Genomic DNA, 17,503 nt, shown 5'->3' on the forward strand with positions numbered 1-17,503 from the left:
AGTATTTTCAAGTAATATTTTGTATTCAGTTTTCAATGTCCAGTTATAATGGAAGGACAATCAGAATTTGAGAGGGGGGCTTTTTATGATGTTGGACTTTCTCTGTAGTGTCCCTTGATTAGCTAGAGTTGCAATGAGATTTATGGCTGGCTGGATTCAGATTGCCTGGCTTGGAATCCAGCTCAGCCACTTGAAAGCTTTGTGGTTGTGGGTAATTTGCTTAACCTTTCTGTGCCTCAGCCTCCTCATTTATAAACTGGGGATAACAATAGTGCCTGCTTCATTAAGAATTGTGAGGACTGGAAATTTTAATTCACATGAAGTACTTAGAAGCATGCCCAATACATGGTGGACGCTCTGTGATGTTAGCCATTAGCAATAATTTGACTTGGGAAACTATTATTCCACAAGAAATAGTTGAGGTTTAGTGCCCCTTTGTTTGATCTACTTACTTTGGTCCCTGTTTTCTTAATGGTGCAAGTGGTATTTTTAATTGAACGATCTAAATATTTTATTTTTATTCTCTTTAGCTCCCAAATCCCCTCCTGATATGGACATTGATATTGAACTATGGGATAACAAGACGATAACAAGTGGACTGAAAAACTACCTCAGGTGAGCAGGGTTAACTGCAGGCACTCTGCGGTGACCTCTCCCTGGCTCAGGCAGTCACCTGGGGATGCCATGCCCCATGTATGGGCTCCGCTCCTCAGCACAGACCCTTTGCTGAAAGTGAGAGCGCGAGGCGGTAATGTTTGTGTTTAGTGTTCTGGAACTTATCCTTGATTTCTCAAATAATAAACTTAAAAGGCTGAAGTATCTCATGAATACTAAGTAATTTCCGTTTCATGGTAAATTTTTTTAAAAATATATTTTTATTGATTTCAAAAAGGAAGGGAGAGGGAGAGATAGAAACATCAATGATGAGAGAGAATCATTGATCGGCTGCCTCCTGCACACCCCCTCTGGGGACCGAGCCCGGGACCTTTCAGTCTGCAGGCCAACACTCTATCCACTGAACCAAACCGGCCATAGTAACTTTGAATGTAGGGTTCACATGTATTTCTTACAAAATAGGCTGAAATTAAAAGTTGTTTTTCTTAATATTATCCCCATATCTGAGAGGAGTTTCGCTCACAAAGTGAAAAAATGGTCCTTGGGCCTCCCTTTTTAACATCACAATTGTGGCGAGAAGTGCTAAGGGGCATTGGGTCTCTGAGGTCTTTGTTTTAGCACTGCCTGGAGCCTCCCCACTAGGACTTATCCTGCAGTGCAGCCTGACCACCCGTTCCCAGGAAGCACCGCACGTCCAGGAAAATAAAGAGACACTGCCATTGTAAAGTATGCTTCCTTCTCTGTTGCAGGTGCCTTGCAGAACCACTAATGACTTACAAGTTGCACAAAGATTTTATTCTTGCTGTTAGTAAGTATGCTTCCGTTGATGTCGTTTTATGCTGTATTACTTAGAGGTATAACTTTAAACCAGCTAGTTAAGACTTCTCTACATATTAAGAAATTGTCAATGTGATACTTAATAGCTTACAATATGGTTTATTAACAAATAAGAAATTGCAGGATGAACTAAATATTTTGTCATTTAATAAGACCTCATTGGAGTGACATTCTGGTGTGATCAGCAAAAGCTGTGAGGAATTATTCGAATTACATTTTACTTGACTAATGGATGTCATTTTTTTACAAGAGCAACTTTGTGGTTAGATATATAAGACTACAGAAATGTACAGTTATGCTACTACCATACACATACTCACATACTATTCCCAAATCTGGAGGGAAGAAACTGTGTTCCCAAATCTGGAGAGAAGAATCATATATTTTTGGTAGGCAAGAGGCTCTTCCCCCATATTATATTTGTAGTATTGATGGTCACATATTTATGTCATTTCTTTAGATCAGTGACTGTTAAAATATGATGTGGATAGGTTTAATTCAAAACCTGAGGGGAGGTTGGGGAGGGTGTCTGTGAGAAACATGTAACCTGAGGAGTTAGAAATACATACTTTTAAAACATTGGGATCAGAGTGCCAGGGCACCATCTGACAGCATCACAACGCGTTGTAACAATTAGGAGTTGGAATTTCATTGTTAAGGTGTATGAGGTGTGCCTGTAACAAGTGTATTTTTCACAACCCAAGAAAGAAATCTTTGCATTATTTTATTACCACACATTGTAATGCCACAGGAAACGTTGTCTGCTAATAACAGTGTCAGATAAAGTTGAGTGGCCTGGGTTTTTAATCCAGCATACATGGCTGACCACATGATCCTGTGAATAGATATGTACAACTATGCTACTGAGCTTCCTCCTGAAAGCTCCCCATCCGACATTCTCTTCATGAAAATCTACCTTTGTGAAATTGTTACAGAGAACCGGAATAATCAAACAATGCTGTAGAGTTTGGAGTCACACTTTATTACGTGCGGGTCCAGATGAAAATGTCTCTCAAATTCTGGGCCCCAACATGGAGGAATTTTCCCTATTTATATGTTTTTACCTTCTTTGTCTCCCAAATATGGGGTGTTTCCGGCCCCTTTTCCAAGTTCTTAAAGAGCCCCTATGTGATGGGGCCTTGAGACCTCAACCAAAGGCCTGGCCTGGTGCCAGCACTGATAATTTTATCCTGGGAAGGTTTAAAGGCCTCTTTGAAGTGGGAATAGTCTTATTTTCCTTACTATTTAAGCAAGCAAGCATTTACAGAAGCCAAATAGCAGGGTTAAAATTTAAAACAGCAGTTTTTATATAAGATGGATGCTTCATTATGAACAAGACCATCATTTCATTGATTAAGAAGTCAGGATCCAGACTGGGTAAAAGACGTTGTGTAAGGACACTGGTAAATTCATGGCAATACCAGGGTTACAAGCCGGTCTGTTAGACTCTTAATCTAGAACTCTTTCTTGTAAAATAATGTATTTCATAACAAATGGCGTTTGAACCACTTAGCTGAAATGACTCAACGAGCTGCTGATTTTGATACAAACATCTATCTGGTTGTAAGACTTTTTTCTACACTTATTCTCTGGCAAATATGATCATATTATTCACTATCATGATCATTAATATGTGTTCTTATCTATGAGAATTCATCTTTTGTCTGGGTCAAGGGTAATCCTATTTTCTAGATGTTAAGTTAATAAAATTAGATATTCTTTGGTTTCAAGCTACAGAAATCCAGTTCAGTAAGAAGGGGGGGCTATTTAGAGAGGAAGCTGTATCTCACAGAAGTCCTTGGCCCAGGAGGGGTCGGACCTCCCAGGGGTCTGCAACCAGCAACCGCAGAGCTGGGAACTGACGTGTCTCTCCCCACTCTATTTGGAATGTCTCTCATCTCTGTTCCTTCAGTTCGACTTTCTTGGGTTGGAGCATATTAGGTCCCGGCAGCCCTGGTTTTACACGGTCTGCCTTTCCACATATCCAGCAGACAGATCAGTTTTGGTGACTTCATTTCAACTCCTGGGAGAGAGAGAGCTCTGTTTGGCCAGCCTTTCCTCACTCCGGATAGGTGTGCCTAGAAGAAATGGTGAACCCATAATATAAGCCCTATTGGTTAGGCCGAGAAAGGGCTTGGTAGGATGGGCAGTCACCCCGGAATTTGTTTATTGCAGTAAAAGAATATTAAATAGATTCCTTATTCTGAAGGATTAGAAGGTTCTCTGGCAGACAAGTCTGCATCTTGGCTTTGGCTTGGCAGACGCAACTTGCTGTAGATGCTTTCTCTTCAGATTCACTGTTGGTAGCATGGGCTTAAAAATGGACTAGGCCTCGGTTTGCACCATGATTCTGACCCCTCAGAAAAAGAACTCCTGGTTGTTTTTGAATTTGTACAATTTGGAAAGGAATGCCTGCTTCCTCTAGTCTGATGGAGTCACTGGAGGTTTCAGTAGGGTAAAGCGTCAGTCACAGTGCCTGACACATTAGGCAGTCTGTAACCCTGGCTGTGGTCACTCCCATCGCTGAAGGTTTGGTTCTGTCCTTGTGTAGCAAAACCAAAGCAGGCCATGAGTTCCGGTTGTCTGGATGTATATGGTTTGTAGCTAAGAGCACCGGCCCGTATTAGATAGACCTGGGTTTGCTAACTTCTTTTCTCACTAACTTCATGGCCATGGACAAGTTACTGAGCTTCTCTCAGTCTTAGGGAATGATATGTGATAATAACCATTTGAAACAGCGATTTTAGGGCATGAAAGGGTGGGTGTGGTTGCGATGATGATTAATGTTTATATATACATTTTTAATGCAATTAAAACTTGAGATTTGCAACCTTTTTTATGTTACAGAATCTGATGACCAAAACTACCGGGTGGAGGCTGTACATGCGTTGGTACACAAATTACCAGAGAAAAACAGAGAGATGCTGGACATCTTAATAAAGCACCTGGTCAAGTAATTCTCTGACTTCTGTTGTTCACTTTACTTGTTCAGCTGTTAAAGTTAAGCTTGTCCGTGTCATCTTAAGTGTGTGATAGTGCTGGGACATCAGTATTGTCATGAGAGTCTGTAGAATGTGCTTTAAAAATGAATGACTAATTTTGAGATATATCTATATATACATGTGTATGCACCTGGGTATGTGTACAATATGAAAATAATTATATCCTTTGCAACGGTTAAGCTAATGATGAAAAACTTACATGTCAACTTAAAAATATATGTGGAAGTATATAGTTTTCCCCCAATTCTTTTAGATACATTTTGATCCCTAAGTTTGAAAATGAGTTCACCATATTACCAGGGTCAATAGGTTCTACCAAGTCAAACTTCCACTCCTTTCTTTGGACTCATAGTATCTTTTGGTCTCTGAAGATTTTTCTGATTCTGCTGTTAGTCATTGATGTATTTAAAAATCTTGATAGATATCACAGTAGTCAGGTTTCTCCAGAGAAACAGAATGAATAGGATGTTTGTGTTTATGTATACACATACTGTATATACAATAGAGGCCCAGATTTGTGCACTGGTGGGGTCCCTCGGCCTGGCCTGTGCTCTCTCGAAATCCGGGACCCCTCGGGGGATGTCAGATAGCCGGTTTCGGCCTGATCCCTGCAGGCCCGATCCAGACAGGAGGGAGCCTGGTCCCCGCAGGCTGGAGACCCAGAAAGAGTTGATTTTGCAGCTGGAATCCAAGGCAGCCCAGAGACCGAATGCCTCTTTCTCAGGGGACCTCCTCTTTTTCTCTTAAGACCTTCAACTGATTGGATGAAGCCCACCCAAGTTATGGAGGTTAATCTGCTTTACTCAGAGTCTACTGATTTAAATGTTAATCTTATGTAAGAAGAAAAATACCTTCACAGAAACAGCTGGAATTATGTTTGACCAAATATGTGGGCACTGTGGTGTCACAAATTTGGCCATGAAATTAACCATCACATATCTGTCTTTGAGTGTCTCTCTCTCACTCTCAATCCAGAAGTTTATTTGCCATGATACTGGAAACAAAACAAAAGTCCAAATTCACATGTTAAACTTATTTCAGAATCCCCTTACTGTTTCTTCCATTTTTTCTAATTTATTTTTATTTAATTTATTTAATTTTTTTTGTTTCTATCACCATTTATTCCCCATATACCCTCTTTCATCTCCCCCCTGCTCTCCCCCCTCCACCCTCAGTCACCACACCGTTATCTGTGTCCATGAATTCTTTCTCTTTCTTTTTTGCTCAATCCCTTCACATACATACCCAACACCCAGCCACCACCACCAGAGCTGTCTGACCGCTCTGTACCTATGAGTCTGTGTCTATTTTGCTTGTTAGTTCATTTTGTTCATTAGATTCCATATGAGTGAAATCATATGGTACCTGTCTTTCTCTGACTGGCTTATTTCCCTTAGCATAATGTTCTGCAGGTCCATCCACACTGTCGCAAAAACCGTTAGACATTTTCCATCTTAATGAATACCATGATTCATAATCAAATAATTAATTCCTTCCTTGTTTGCTAGAGGTAGTAACCCAATTTATGCTAATTTTAGTCATGCACATTTGAAATAGTGCTACATAACCTATTAATAACTCTCAATGTGCAGGCTTTGAGATAATATTAAATTCCCCCATAGGAATCCTCTTGGAATGGCATAATTTCAAATTTATTTTTAACTGTTGCCTATGGCTATACCTTTATTGCTAATGAACAAGGACTCATCCTTGGTTAGAATTAGTCTTAAATTATGTTTTTGAATTGTGCATAACCTCTTTATGAAATTTCACCACACTGTATTTATTGGTCATTCTCTTGTTGTATTCAAGCTATTTTTCTAGTAATGTGTTTTTTAATGTGTTTTTTAAATTGACATGAATGTCGTTGCTTAATTACCCGGAGTATTAGATGAACACAAGCTTCACCCTTAATTTGAATGTGTGTTGTTTTGATAACAAGGAATAGCAGGGCAGGGTATCTGGCCATAGAAAAGTGCTTAAAATTCTCTTGTTCATCCTTCACCACCATTCCTGGCTCTTATCTTTTTTCTTTTTTTCTCCCTGTTGTTTGTTTATTGACTTTTTGAAACTACTTTTATAAAGTCTCTATTTTTAAAAAATATTTTATTCAATTAGAAAACAACAGTTCACACATTTTCCCCACACCTGACCCCACATCCTCTTACAACCACCAATCTGTTCTCTATATCTGTGAGCTTATTGTGTTTTGTTGTTGTTGTTGTTGTTCTTTAACATTCCACATATGAGGGAGATCAGATGGTGTTTGTCTTTCTCTGTCTGACTTATTTAATTTTCAGCATAATGCTCTTGAGATCCCTCCATATTTTCATAAATGGCAAAATTTCATTCTTTTTTATGTGTGGGTAATATTCCATTGTTAACACATACCGTAATTTCTTTATTCGTTCATCTATTAGTGGACACTTCGGTTGTCTTCATGACTTGGCTATTGTAAATAGTGCACAGTGAACAGGAGAGAGCATGCATCTTTTCTAGTTAGTGTTTTTTTGTATAGTAGAATGTGTACTCTAATGACTTAAGTAAATTATAAACAACTAATAACACTCTTGGTTCCTGGCAACCTTATGACTCAGGTAAACTATAAACAACTAACAACACTCTTGGTCCCTATCAACCTTATGTGGCTTAAAAAAAAAAAAAAAGAAAGAATTTAAGACCTGTGACCTGGATTAGTCACTGGCCTAAAGAAACAACAACTTAATGACTAATTCCAAATCTCCACTAATTAGCTCTGAGATGTTATAGAAATCACTAGATGCCCACTGCACGAAATTCGTGCCCGGGTAGGATCCCTAGCAGCTGCTGGCTGCCAGCCAGGACTTCCCATTCCCCGGCTGCCTGCCGCTGGCCGAGGCCTCCCTTCCTGGGGTTGGCCGGCTGGACCCGCCCCCTGGTCTAACTCCCAGTCAAGGGGCCAATTTGCATATTAGGGTTTTATTATATAGGATTGCTTCCTTTCTGATGATCCTTTTTTTTTCTTCTTCTTAAAACAAGGCCATCTGTGCTTCTTCTTTGATTCTAACTTTAAATATTCAGAAGTGCAATTGGATGTCTGTTACCTATAGGAGTTGAGGGAGTAAGGTGCAGAAATGGATGAAATGCGGGTGAAAAGGGTCTGTGTTAACTCAGGAGCCCAGCAGACGGAAAATTCAGTGAAGAGTAAATTGGTCATCAAAATATTCTATCTCTTCTGACACAGTCATCAACTTCTCCTTTTCCAAATAGAGCACCTTTTTAGGATTTCTAAATGTATTTCCAGTGAGCTTAATATTAATCATTGTCCAGTTTACTTACACTACCAAGAAGTTCTATATTTTAGCAATAGTTCCTAAAGCCAATTTAATTTCAGGAAGAATATTATTTTGAGATCTTATTTCACTTAATTTAATTGATTATTTCATTTTCTCAACCCTATAAGGGTTGCTATACTTACTAGATGAGGAAACTGAAGCCGAAAGCTATTAAATAACTAGGCTGACTATACCCCACTTTCAAGTTGGATGGATTCATGCTTTGATTCCAGATAGACTCACTGTCTTTGCAGACTACTTTCTTAGTACATTCTCTAATATATATTACACACAATCAATATGTAATATTTGGTTCTACAAGAAGGAAACTTGGAATGAAACTCTTCTTAGTCTAACCAAGAGTCTTCTTAGATAGTTCTCTCTTGGGCCCAGGGGACATTTCATCAGTGGGACAGTCAGCATGTCCTGTCCTATACTAGGAATTGCATGGGTAACCCAACATCCTGGATTCCCCATAACATTTTACTTTGGGTTTCAGGATGTAGTTAGTGATGCATACTCAGATATATAAATATAATATTGTGTGTTACTCTTCTTCCTAGAACTTCCCATTCTAAAAACCTGGCTGGAAGTAATAGAGAAAAGGCAGTGGTTAACCTAGGACAGTGGTCAAATGAATGAGGTTTCTTTTCCTCTGAAAAATATATCCAGTTTCCAAATTAGTTAATTAGTCAAAGTCATCTTTGATAGCTACCAAGATTACTTTGCTCAGGTCAATAATATCAGGCTTTTTTTTTTTTTTTTTTTTTTTTTCATTTCCAGCACTGATTTCCTCTTCCTGTTTCCTCTCCTTACTGTTTTCCAGCACAGTGGCCAGCACTACAGAAGCACTCAGGGAAACCTTAGAAAGATGGTGGCAAGGAAGGAAGGAAGGAAGGAAGGAAGGAAGGAAGGAAGGAAGGAAGGAAGGAAGGAAGGAAGGAAGGAAGGAAGGAAGGAAAAATGTATTGGCCAGTTGTCTTATGTGGGGAGCTCAAGGAAACCTCTGACTTGTATTCAGGAGACCTGAATTCAAATAGCATCTCTGTTCCTAATTTGCTGTGACCTCAAGTACATCTTTTTTACTTTAGGAGCTTTGGTTTTTTACCTGTACAATAGGAGAACCTGACTTCCTGGGAGGATTAAATGCAATAATAACTGAAAGTGCCTGGCAGTAGGTTTTCAATAATATGTTTGGTGAATCCAAATAAAATTACAACCAGTCCACTCTAAACCATCTGTTCTAAAAGAAGTATAGCACTGTAGAAGACACCAAAGAGTCAATAATCTGTCTCTTCACTTTACGAAATCAAGATTTTTTCCTCTTCAATATATTAACTTTTGTAATTATGTTTTACTTTGGCTATGTTAACTTTTTATGTCATTTTTGGCTACACTCATTAATGCCAATTGGAAGTGACTGAACCTGATTATTTGGAAAAATTAGCCTGCAATGGAATGTTTTACATTTTATTTATGTCGCAAATTTGGTAGTTGAGAACATTTTATAATTACTAAATGTTTACCTTAAGATATCTTTGTTGCTCTTATTTGCAGAGTATCGCTACATAGCCAACAAAATCTCATGACTGTCTCAAACCTCGGTGTCATATTTGGCCCAACTCTCATGAGAGCACAGGAAGAAACTGTGGCTGCTATGATGAATATTAAGTTTCAGAATATTGTCGTTGAAATTCTGATAGAGCACTATGAAAAGGTAGGCTGAATTTTCAAGTGGGAGTATCAGATTTTGTATGTTGCATTCGTATCATCTCGATTTTTCATTTGAATCATCTGTGAGCTTCACATTGTGAAGTCAGATTCGTATAATGTCAGTCTTGTAAATTTTATATAAATTATTTCTTTGTGAGGACTCTGATTTTCCTTTTTCTTGTTCAGTTTTTAAATCCTCCTCAAAACCTTCTGGCCAGGTGATCTCCTTTCCTTCTCCATCATTTACCTTTAAAGATTTTCTTCCGCCCTAACAGGTTTGGCTCAATGGATAGAGCGATGGCCTGCAGACTGAAGGGTCCCAGGTTCGATTTTGGTCAAGGGCATGTACCTTGGTTGTGGGCACATCCCCAGTACGGGATGTGCAGGAGGCAGCTGATCAATGTTTCTAACTCTCTATCCCTCTCCCTTCCTCTCTGTAAAAAATCAATAAAATATATTTAAAAAATAAAGATTTTCTTCCACAGCACTTATATAATCAGGTTTTTGCACATATTCAGATAATACTTTAGAATAACTTTGCGGTTAAGTCTCTTTTAACCCTTTAATCTCTCTGGAATTAGACTCTTAATTATACAGCAGAGGTGATATTCTAAATAAAACCAAAGAAAAAATTCTGGAGCAGTCTTGAAGTCATCTCTATCCAGTCCCCCAGGAGGGTGACTTTATAAGAATGGGATCTTAGAATAACTATGGAAATTGGAAATTGGGGAAGCCAAATTGATTGCATTATGAACAAATTCAACCACTGAAGGTCTAAACATTTTGTGATGCCTTTGTGTCAGATCTAGTCCCTGTGAGAGAATGACTGTGCCTCTCTCTCCTTCCCCGGGTCCCTCCCTAGTACCTGGCTAAGGCTGGAGGCTTCCTCACAGCCAAGGAGCACGTGGCTGCCTCCTGTCGCTGTGCTCAGACCTGGCACATTCCTTGACCATTCAGAACCAACAGCGTGGCGGCACCTTCTCCTAAGAAATGGGCCCATTCTGCTGGGGAAATGGTACAACCCAAAGGCTATGTTTAGCATGAAGGGGGAAAGGCAATTACCACACAAAAAGAATCAGTGTGTCTCAACATTGACGTTTGTTCCTATTTGAAAGGTTTCTCAAAATGATGGGGAATTCTGAACTTCACTGCTGGGGAAGCATCTGAAGGAAAACCCAGAGAAGAAACATTCCTCAGTGTAAACGGGAAAGAAAGTAGTCATTATTCTGGGGTCCACTTCATATACTTATTTTCTGGTATCAAGCATCTCTTGCATACAACTGATGAGGTAGCATATAATTCTAAGGTTAAGTAGCATGTAAGTCTCAAAGCTTCTTTTCTGGTGAAAATGGCAATGCCGCCCGTTTGCTGACCGCGGCCCATTGTTCTTCCGTGTAGATTTTTCACACGGCCCCGGACCCCAGCATCCCTCTTCCTCAGCCTCAGTCTCGGTCCGGGTCCCGCAGGACGCGAGCCATCTGCCTCTCCACCGGCTCCCGGAAGCCCAGAGGGAGGTACACTCCGTGCTTGGCAGAACCTGATAGTAAGTGTGCCGGCCGTGGGGAGAGGCTTTCTCCATTCTTTAATCCAGCCTTTCTGCCGCTAATTAGGTAGAAATAGAAGTGGTTCTCACTGATGCTATCACCCCAAAACCAACCCCCACCGCTAACATTTGTATGTTCGCTGACAGTATAGTTGCAAGGTACTTTGGACAAGCAAATTTATTACTGCTACAAAGGAAATAATTAGTTTGCTCAATCCTCCCCCCCCCCCCCCCACCACCACCACCACCACCTTTTTTCCCTGCAAAGTACGTGAGGTGCTACTTTGTGGAAGCTTTTGTCCTATTGTCAAAGTGGTAGAGAAGAAAGCTAGAGAAAGACTGGCTGAAGCATTTTCTTTCTTCCTCTCACATTATGTTCTTAAAGCATCATCTCTTGGGTTTCCAAGTATCTCAAAGAGAGAAAAAAAAAAAGAAATAAGAGAAACTATACCACGCATTATCACTAACTTACTGTTCTGAGCCAGGCCCCAAGATGAGGTGGAGGCAGCCTGAGCCCATAAGATGTGTTAAACTGGCCATTTTCATTCTATTTCATACCCCTAAACCCCGCCCCCCAATTTTTCCACAATCAATATTTAGTAGAAAACACTACTTTTTAATTTAGACATATTTGAACACTTTTTACAGTTTCTCTGATTTTTTTTCTTATACCTTACTTTTAGGAACATTAAAAAAAATACACCCAGTTGAACAGCCAGTTTCTTACGTTGCTATATTCTTAACAGGAAACAGAAAGAGCCCTCTCTTTTAAATTGAAAGCAGCTTGTAATTTGCAACTGACATTTAACGGTGCCTTTGAATGGAGGAGGAGGACTCCGATGCATTGTAATTCGGAACCACCTAAGATCAAAAAAGTAAAATAAAAAAGTCAGAAATATGTCTTCAATATCCCTCTCATTGATTTTTTTAAGTAATATCCTCATGGAATCATTTTTCTTACTTGTGAGTCCTGTTTCAGAATGTTGTCTGAATTCAGGTCAGCCCACTCCTGCTGTAAGGAGTAACATCATTTCATAGGGGCAGGGCACATATAAAATCCCCCTTGAATAGCATTGAAAAATGCATTCACCAAGTTCAAATGCGTATCTTAAAGGCTGTCTCCAGGCCTGAGGTCAGTTCTCCATGCCAGGGGAAGGCCCATCACTTCCGGGGGATCAGGTGGCCACAAACCCTGTGTGAGTTGGAGAATGGAAGGGTTTTGATTGGTGCTGTTCTCAACAGAGAGCCTCTGTCCTTTTCTCTCTCCCGCCCCTGCCCAGGCGACTCCTATAGCAGCAGCCCAGCCAGCACACCCATGGGGAGCATTGAGTCCCTCTCCTCTCACTCCTCTGAACAAAACAGCACGACAAAGTCCACCTCCTGCCAGCCCAGGGAGAAGTCTGGAGGGATTCCCTGGATTGCATCCCCGTCACCATCCAATGGACAGAAAAGTCTTGGTCTCTGGACAACTAGTCCTGAATCCAGTTCTAGAGAAGATGCAACCAAAACGGATGCAGAATCAGATTGCCAGAGCGTGGCCTCCGTCACCAGCCCAGGGGACTTTTCCCCACGCGTAGACCTGGCCAAGAAAGGGTCTCATGGGACTGCAGGACAGAAAAGAGCCTCAGCTACCTTCCTCAGGTCCATCGCTGCAGCTGAAGGTGAGCCGGAGTGGAGCTTACTCAAGATGTCATGAGCTCCGTGCTGATTGTTCCGCGTGATTAATCAAGGGAGAAGTTAATGGGGCAGGGACGAATGATGCTTATCTAGTTTGTTCCTGAGCTGGGATTTTTCAGACTCCTCTGCGCTGAGAGTTTTCCCCTGGCTCTCCCTATCTCCGCGAGGTGCTGTCTTTGTAATTGCTGTCGATTCTGATCTCCCTGAGTGATGGGCGGCCGTGCTGAGGAACATTCTGTGCCGTCTCATTTGGGCTCAGAGAATAATGCTTCCTTTTGTTACGCGCATGGACTGTGCTATTGCTATTATTTTGTCTAATAACACCTTGCCTGTTTTCTTGGGTTGGGGTTTCTTTTCTAGGAAACAAGAGCTACAGTGGTTCCACTCAAAGCTTAACGTCCATAGGTTCCAAAGAGACGCCTAAAGCCCCACCAAACCCAGACCTGCCTCCGAAGATGTGCAGGAGGTTAAGGCTGGACACTGCCTCGAGCAACGGCTACCAGCGGCCGGGCTCCATGTGAGTGAGAGTGTGTTTGCTGGGTCTGCCGGGGGGTGCATGGGGCTGAGGTGTCCTGCGGAGCCCTTGGTGCTTCCACCGCTGAATGCCTCGTCTGGAGAGTGGACCGTAGCCAACTTCTGTAGGACCCTGCTGTCTTCTAAACGTGATGTGGAAGTTACAGAGGATATATCTAAACTACCCCATGGGCAGGCTCTCCAAGTTCTTAGACGCAGAACTATGGCTTAAGGACATGAAAATAGATATATAATAGAGTAGCTATGGACTCAGAAGCTACAAACCTTCCTATCAAAGCTAAACATCAGCTTGTCAGCTGAGGAGACTGAGGTGCCAGGCCCAGATGACAGTCCCTCCTCCCCCCGCCCAACCTTTCTGTTAGAAATAAACTGCTTTCTGGCTGTGAAGGTTGGCTTTCTCTCCTCCTGGTCATATGTCTCCCCGTCTGAGAACTCAACGGATTTAAACAAGCTCTTAGAGAACAAGGAACTTGATAGGCAAAAGAAGTCAGTCCTTCTCATCAAAAGAAACGACCCGGAAGTGTAGAGACTGAGAAGGTAGGGTCCATAGATGTGAGCAGAAAGGGGGTCAAAGAGGAGAAAATGGGAACCTGCCTAAACAACTAAGCAAAACCCAAAGCGGCTTTTGCTGAGCCTTTCCGAGTGCTCTATTGGGTATCACTAGGCGTCCTGACACATGTTATCGTCCAGTGGGTTGTATAAACCTCATTTTAGAGATGATGGGAATTGATACTCAGAAAATTTAAGGATTTCACAATATTATACATTGAGTTAATTCAATTAAAAATGCTAATAAAATTTTAAAAAGAGAATTTAAGGAACCAATCCACATACCCTCAGCTAGTACGTATAGAGCTGGGGTCCTAACCCAGGGTTCCTTGCTTGAATCTGTGCTCTACATACTATGCCCGTTTTTAATATCGTGGTATTCCCGACATTCAAATTTTCCCTCAAAAGTCCAGTAAGACAATTTACTGAGATTGTTTCCATACAAAGTGTCTTAAATTCATTTGTTCCTCCCTTTCTCTGACACAAACCTTTTGGTTTCAGAGTGTGTTTAACACACATTATCTCTCTGGGTCAGAACTTTAACTGCCATGATATAGACAAGTATATTGGTAAATCTGTCTGCTCCCCAGTGTGTGAGGTTCTAGCCACTAAAGAAATTAAATTTTAAGCCCATATGTCAAGGGAGATGGGAGAGGGAAAGAGGAGCGCTTCTGTTCTGGTATTTTACTGATAGTAAAAGATGAGATTAAGGAGAGAGTGTATGTTCTGTGTCAGGTTCTGAGAGAATTTTTCAAAGAAATAAAATAGATTTTAAAAATCTAGAATACCAAGGAATTTGATATCTCTTCTGGTATAGATAGAAACGTTTCTAATTACTGAAGGTGGCTTAGTTTTCATTTTTTTCACTCTCTACCTAATTTTATCACCTCTTTACAGACCATACCATCTCCCCCAAGATTTGAAACAAGATTTGAATCCACAAATTTATTTATTGGCCATATTTTCAGAGTTATCTCTTCCCATATTATGGGAACTGTGTTCAAATATTAAAAGATACACGAAGTAGTTTTAGAATTAGTTTTGTCTTAGCTATCAGAATGAACAACAATTCTTTTGTCATGTAGATTTGATTTTTCTCTTGTGGATTCACAGCGGTCTATTAATGTTGCCAGAAGCAAAGTAGGGAGAAAATGTTCCCTTTTACTGCTCCCACTTTTCTGAGGTAGAAAAAATGAGGACAGCAAGATCCCCAGAGGGGGTAGCTTTAGGTTTATTACAGTTTGATACTCCCATGAGCTGGAGATCAGAACTGAAACTTTCTTCCACATTAAACCTTAAAACAATGAAAAGTCAGGTCAAATTTTGGGGACAGTTCTTGAGTAATCACTTTTGTTTTGATTAACTGATAACTCTGAATTTCATTTTGAACTGAATGATTTCCTAATTGATTTAATGAAACTTGCATTGTCAAATTATTTTTCAGTGTGGCAGCGAAAGCCCAACTGTTTGAAAATGTTGGTTCAGCTAAGCCAGTTTCTTCTGGGCGGTAAGTCTTCAAAACAAAGTACAAAATAAATAAATTAGTGGTGAGGTTGTTGCCTTGTGTGGACATGGCGGGTCATCTTTGGCGGCTCTGCCCCCCATTCTGCAGATGGTCAAGTCCACATTCACTGTCTCTTCATGCGGAAGAGGTCATGTCTAAGAACAGTATTTAGTGTCTTACACTGTGAAGGTGATGCTTCGTCTGCTAAAATCTTCATAAAGGAAGAGTTCTAAAAAAACAGGTTTTCCAGAAGACACAAGTTGCTGTAACCCTTTGCATACCAAAGACTCCTTTGGTAACCGTTTGTGGAAATTTCTCAAAAATATATACTTGACTTTGAAATTATAGAACTTTTTCTAGAAGCCATTTTGTTGTTGTTGTTGTTCTCACATATTAGTGCTTTAAAGTCCCCAGAGTTGTTATCTTTCAAGGGGACTGAAAAAGAGTTGGTATCTTTCAAGGATGTTGGTTGGTGCATTGCGTTCATATGGCAGATTGCAGGCTATTAGCATTGGATCTTACCTCTGCTTAGCATCTTTAACTTCTTCCTTCTTTATCAAGGCATGGTGAAGACTAGGCACTGTGCCTGTCAGAGCCAATGTCATTTATCTCTGAAACTGTCATCATTTTTAGGCCTTAGTGGGAGGGATTTAACCTTGCTACTTGTAGTCTGTGCAGCTACATGGTTGAATTGCTCCACTAGATGGAGCCCTTTTATTAGGAAGCTCTAAACAATTAACTCAAGTCCTGTAATCAGAGATGATCCCACAGAGCTTTAAAACAGCAAGCTATGGAAGTAATCAGAATGCTGTCATATAAAGATATCCTCAAATGTTCAACAATCAGTCTGTGCATTTTGAATATGCTTTTACATTCTAAATACTGCTATAAATCAACTTCTTTTTGTAATTCTTTATTGATTAAGGTAGTCGTCCTCAAACTACGGCCCGCGGGCCACATGCGGGTGTTTTTGCCGTTTTGTTTTGTTTTTTATTTCAAAATAAGATATGTGCAGTGTGCATAGGAATCTGTTCATATTTTTTTTAAACTATAGTCCAGCCCTCCAACGGTCTGAGGGACAGTGAACTGACCCCCTGTTTAAAAAATTTGAGGACCCCTGGATTAAGGTATTACATATGTGTCCTCATCCCCCCATTACCTCCCCCAACTCCCCCCCACCCATGCCCTCACCCCCCTGTTGTCTCTGTCCATTGGTTAGGCTTATATGCATGCATACAAGTCCTTTGGTTGATCTCTTCTGATGGCTGTCAGCAATTACGGTCTTTGTCAACAGCACCGTGGACCATGTTGTAACTTTTCACCCAGACAGGGACCGAGGAACACAGTGGACTTCACATTCAGTTCTTGGTCCCACCACCTCTTGTGTGTGTAACCTTGGAGTTACAGAAGAAATCTATTGTCTCTATAAAATGGAAGTGACAATTCTGTTTTTGCCTAGTTATTGTAAATTTCAAATGCAAAGCAATCTATTTGGCAAGTTCTCCACAGATGATCTTTACAATAACAACTTATTGTTGTGATCACTTTTATTGAAACTACTGAAGATATTCAAGCTTCTAATTAACATATTAATAATACGTAACCATTAACTCTTTAACAGTTACCTGATACTTTTTGGTACCATTCAATACAGCTGAACAACAGGAAGTTGACGGCATTTCCCTTACTAAGCTCCTACAGTGCTTATTTCCTGTCCTTCTAGGGAACTCAGGGTAACCCTTGAATTGGACCTTGAAGAACGCTAGAACCAGTAGTTATGTAGTAGGAAGACTACCGTATTTTCCGGCGTATAAGACGACTTTTTAACCCAGGGAAATGTTCTCAAAAGTCGGGGGTCGTCTTATACGCCGGGTGTCATCTTATAGGGCGGGTATATCCCAAACTCTATATTTTAACTGGAAAAGTTGGGGGTCGTCTTATACGCCCAGTCGTCTTCTACACCGGAAAATACGGTAGTTATGTTTGTGGAAGAGACCAATAAGGAGGTTCTAGTGCATGATCCTGAGCAACAGAAAAGTCACATCGCTGGGAGCCACCGCAGGCGCGCTGGGAGTCATTGAGCAAAGGGGTGATCTAATCAGTGATACACCCAACAGATCATTCCAAGTGGGTTTTCTAGGAATTGTGAAGAGGAGAGTACAGGCAAACATGTTGGATGGAATTGGTGAGATTTAAAGGCCTTACATAGAGCAGT

General features: G+C 40.7%; 1 protein-coding gene across 1 annotated transcript in view; it reads left to right on the forward strand.

Annotated features, from left to right (window-relative positions):
• Positions 1-17,503, forward strand: part of ARHGAP42 (Rho GTPase activating protein 42) — a 251,835-nt gene that overhangs the window by 227,277 nt on the left and 7,055 nt on the right. The window contains exons 15-22 of the mRNA XM_079787754.1: positions 531-615; positions 1,365-1,423; positions 4,300-4,405; positions 9,326-9,485; positions 10,880-11,024; positions 12,305-12,685; positions 13,062-13,218; positions 15,229-15,291. Of these exons, the coding sequence (XP_079643880.1) occupies positions 531-615; positions 1,365-1,423; positions 4,300-4,405; positions 9,326-9,485; positions 10,880-11,024; positions 12,305-12,685; positions 13,062-13,218; positions 15,229-15,291 (1,156 nt within the window). The remainder of the gene's footprint in view (positions 1-530; positions 616-1,364; positions 1,424-4,299; positions 4,406-9,325; positions 9,486-10,879; positions 11,025-12,304; positions 12,686-13,061; positions 13,219-15,228; positions 15,292-17,503) is intronic.

Source organism: Cnephaeus nilssonii (assembly GCF_951640355.1).
Source record: "Cnephaeus nilssonii genome assembly, chromosome: 13".
NCBI classification, from domain to species: Eukaryota; Metazoa; Chordata; class Mammalia; order Chiroptera; family Vespertilionidae; genus Cnephaeus; species Cnephaeus nilssonii.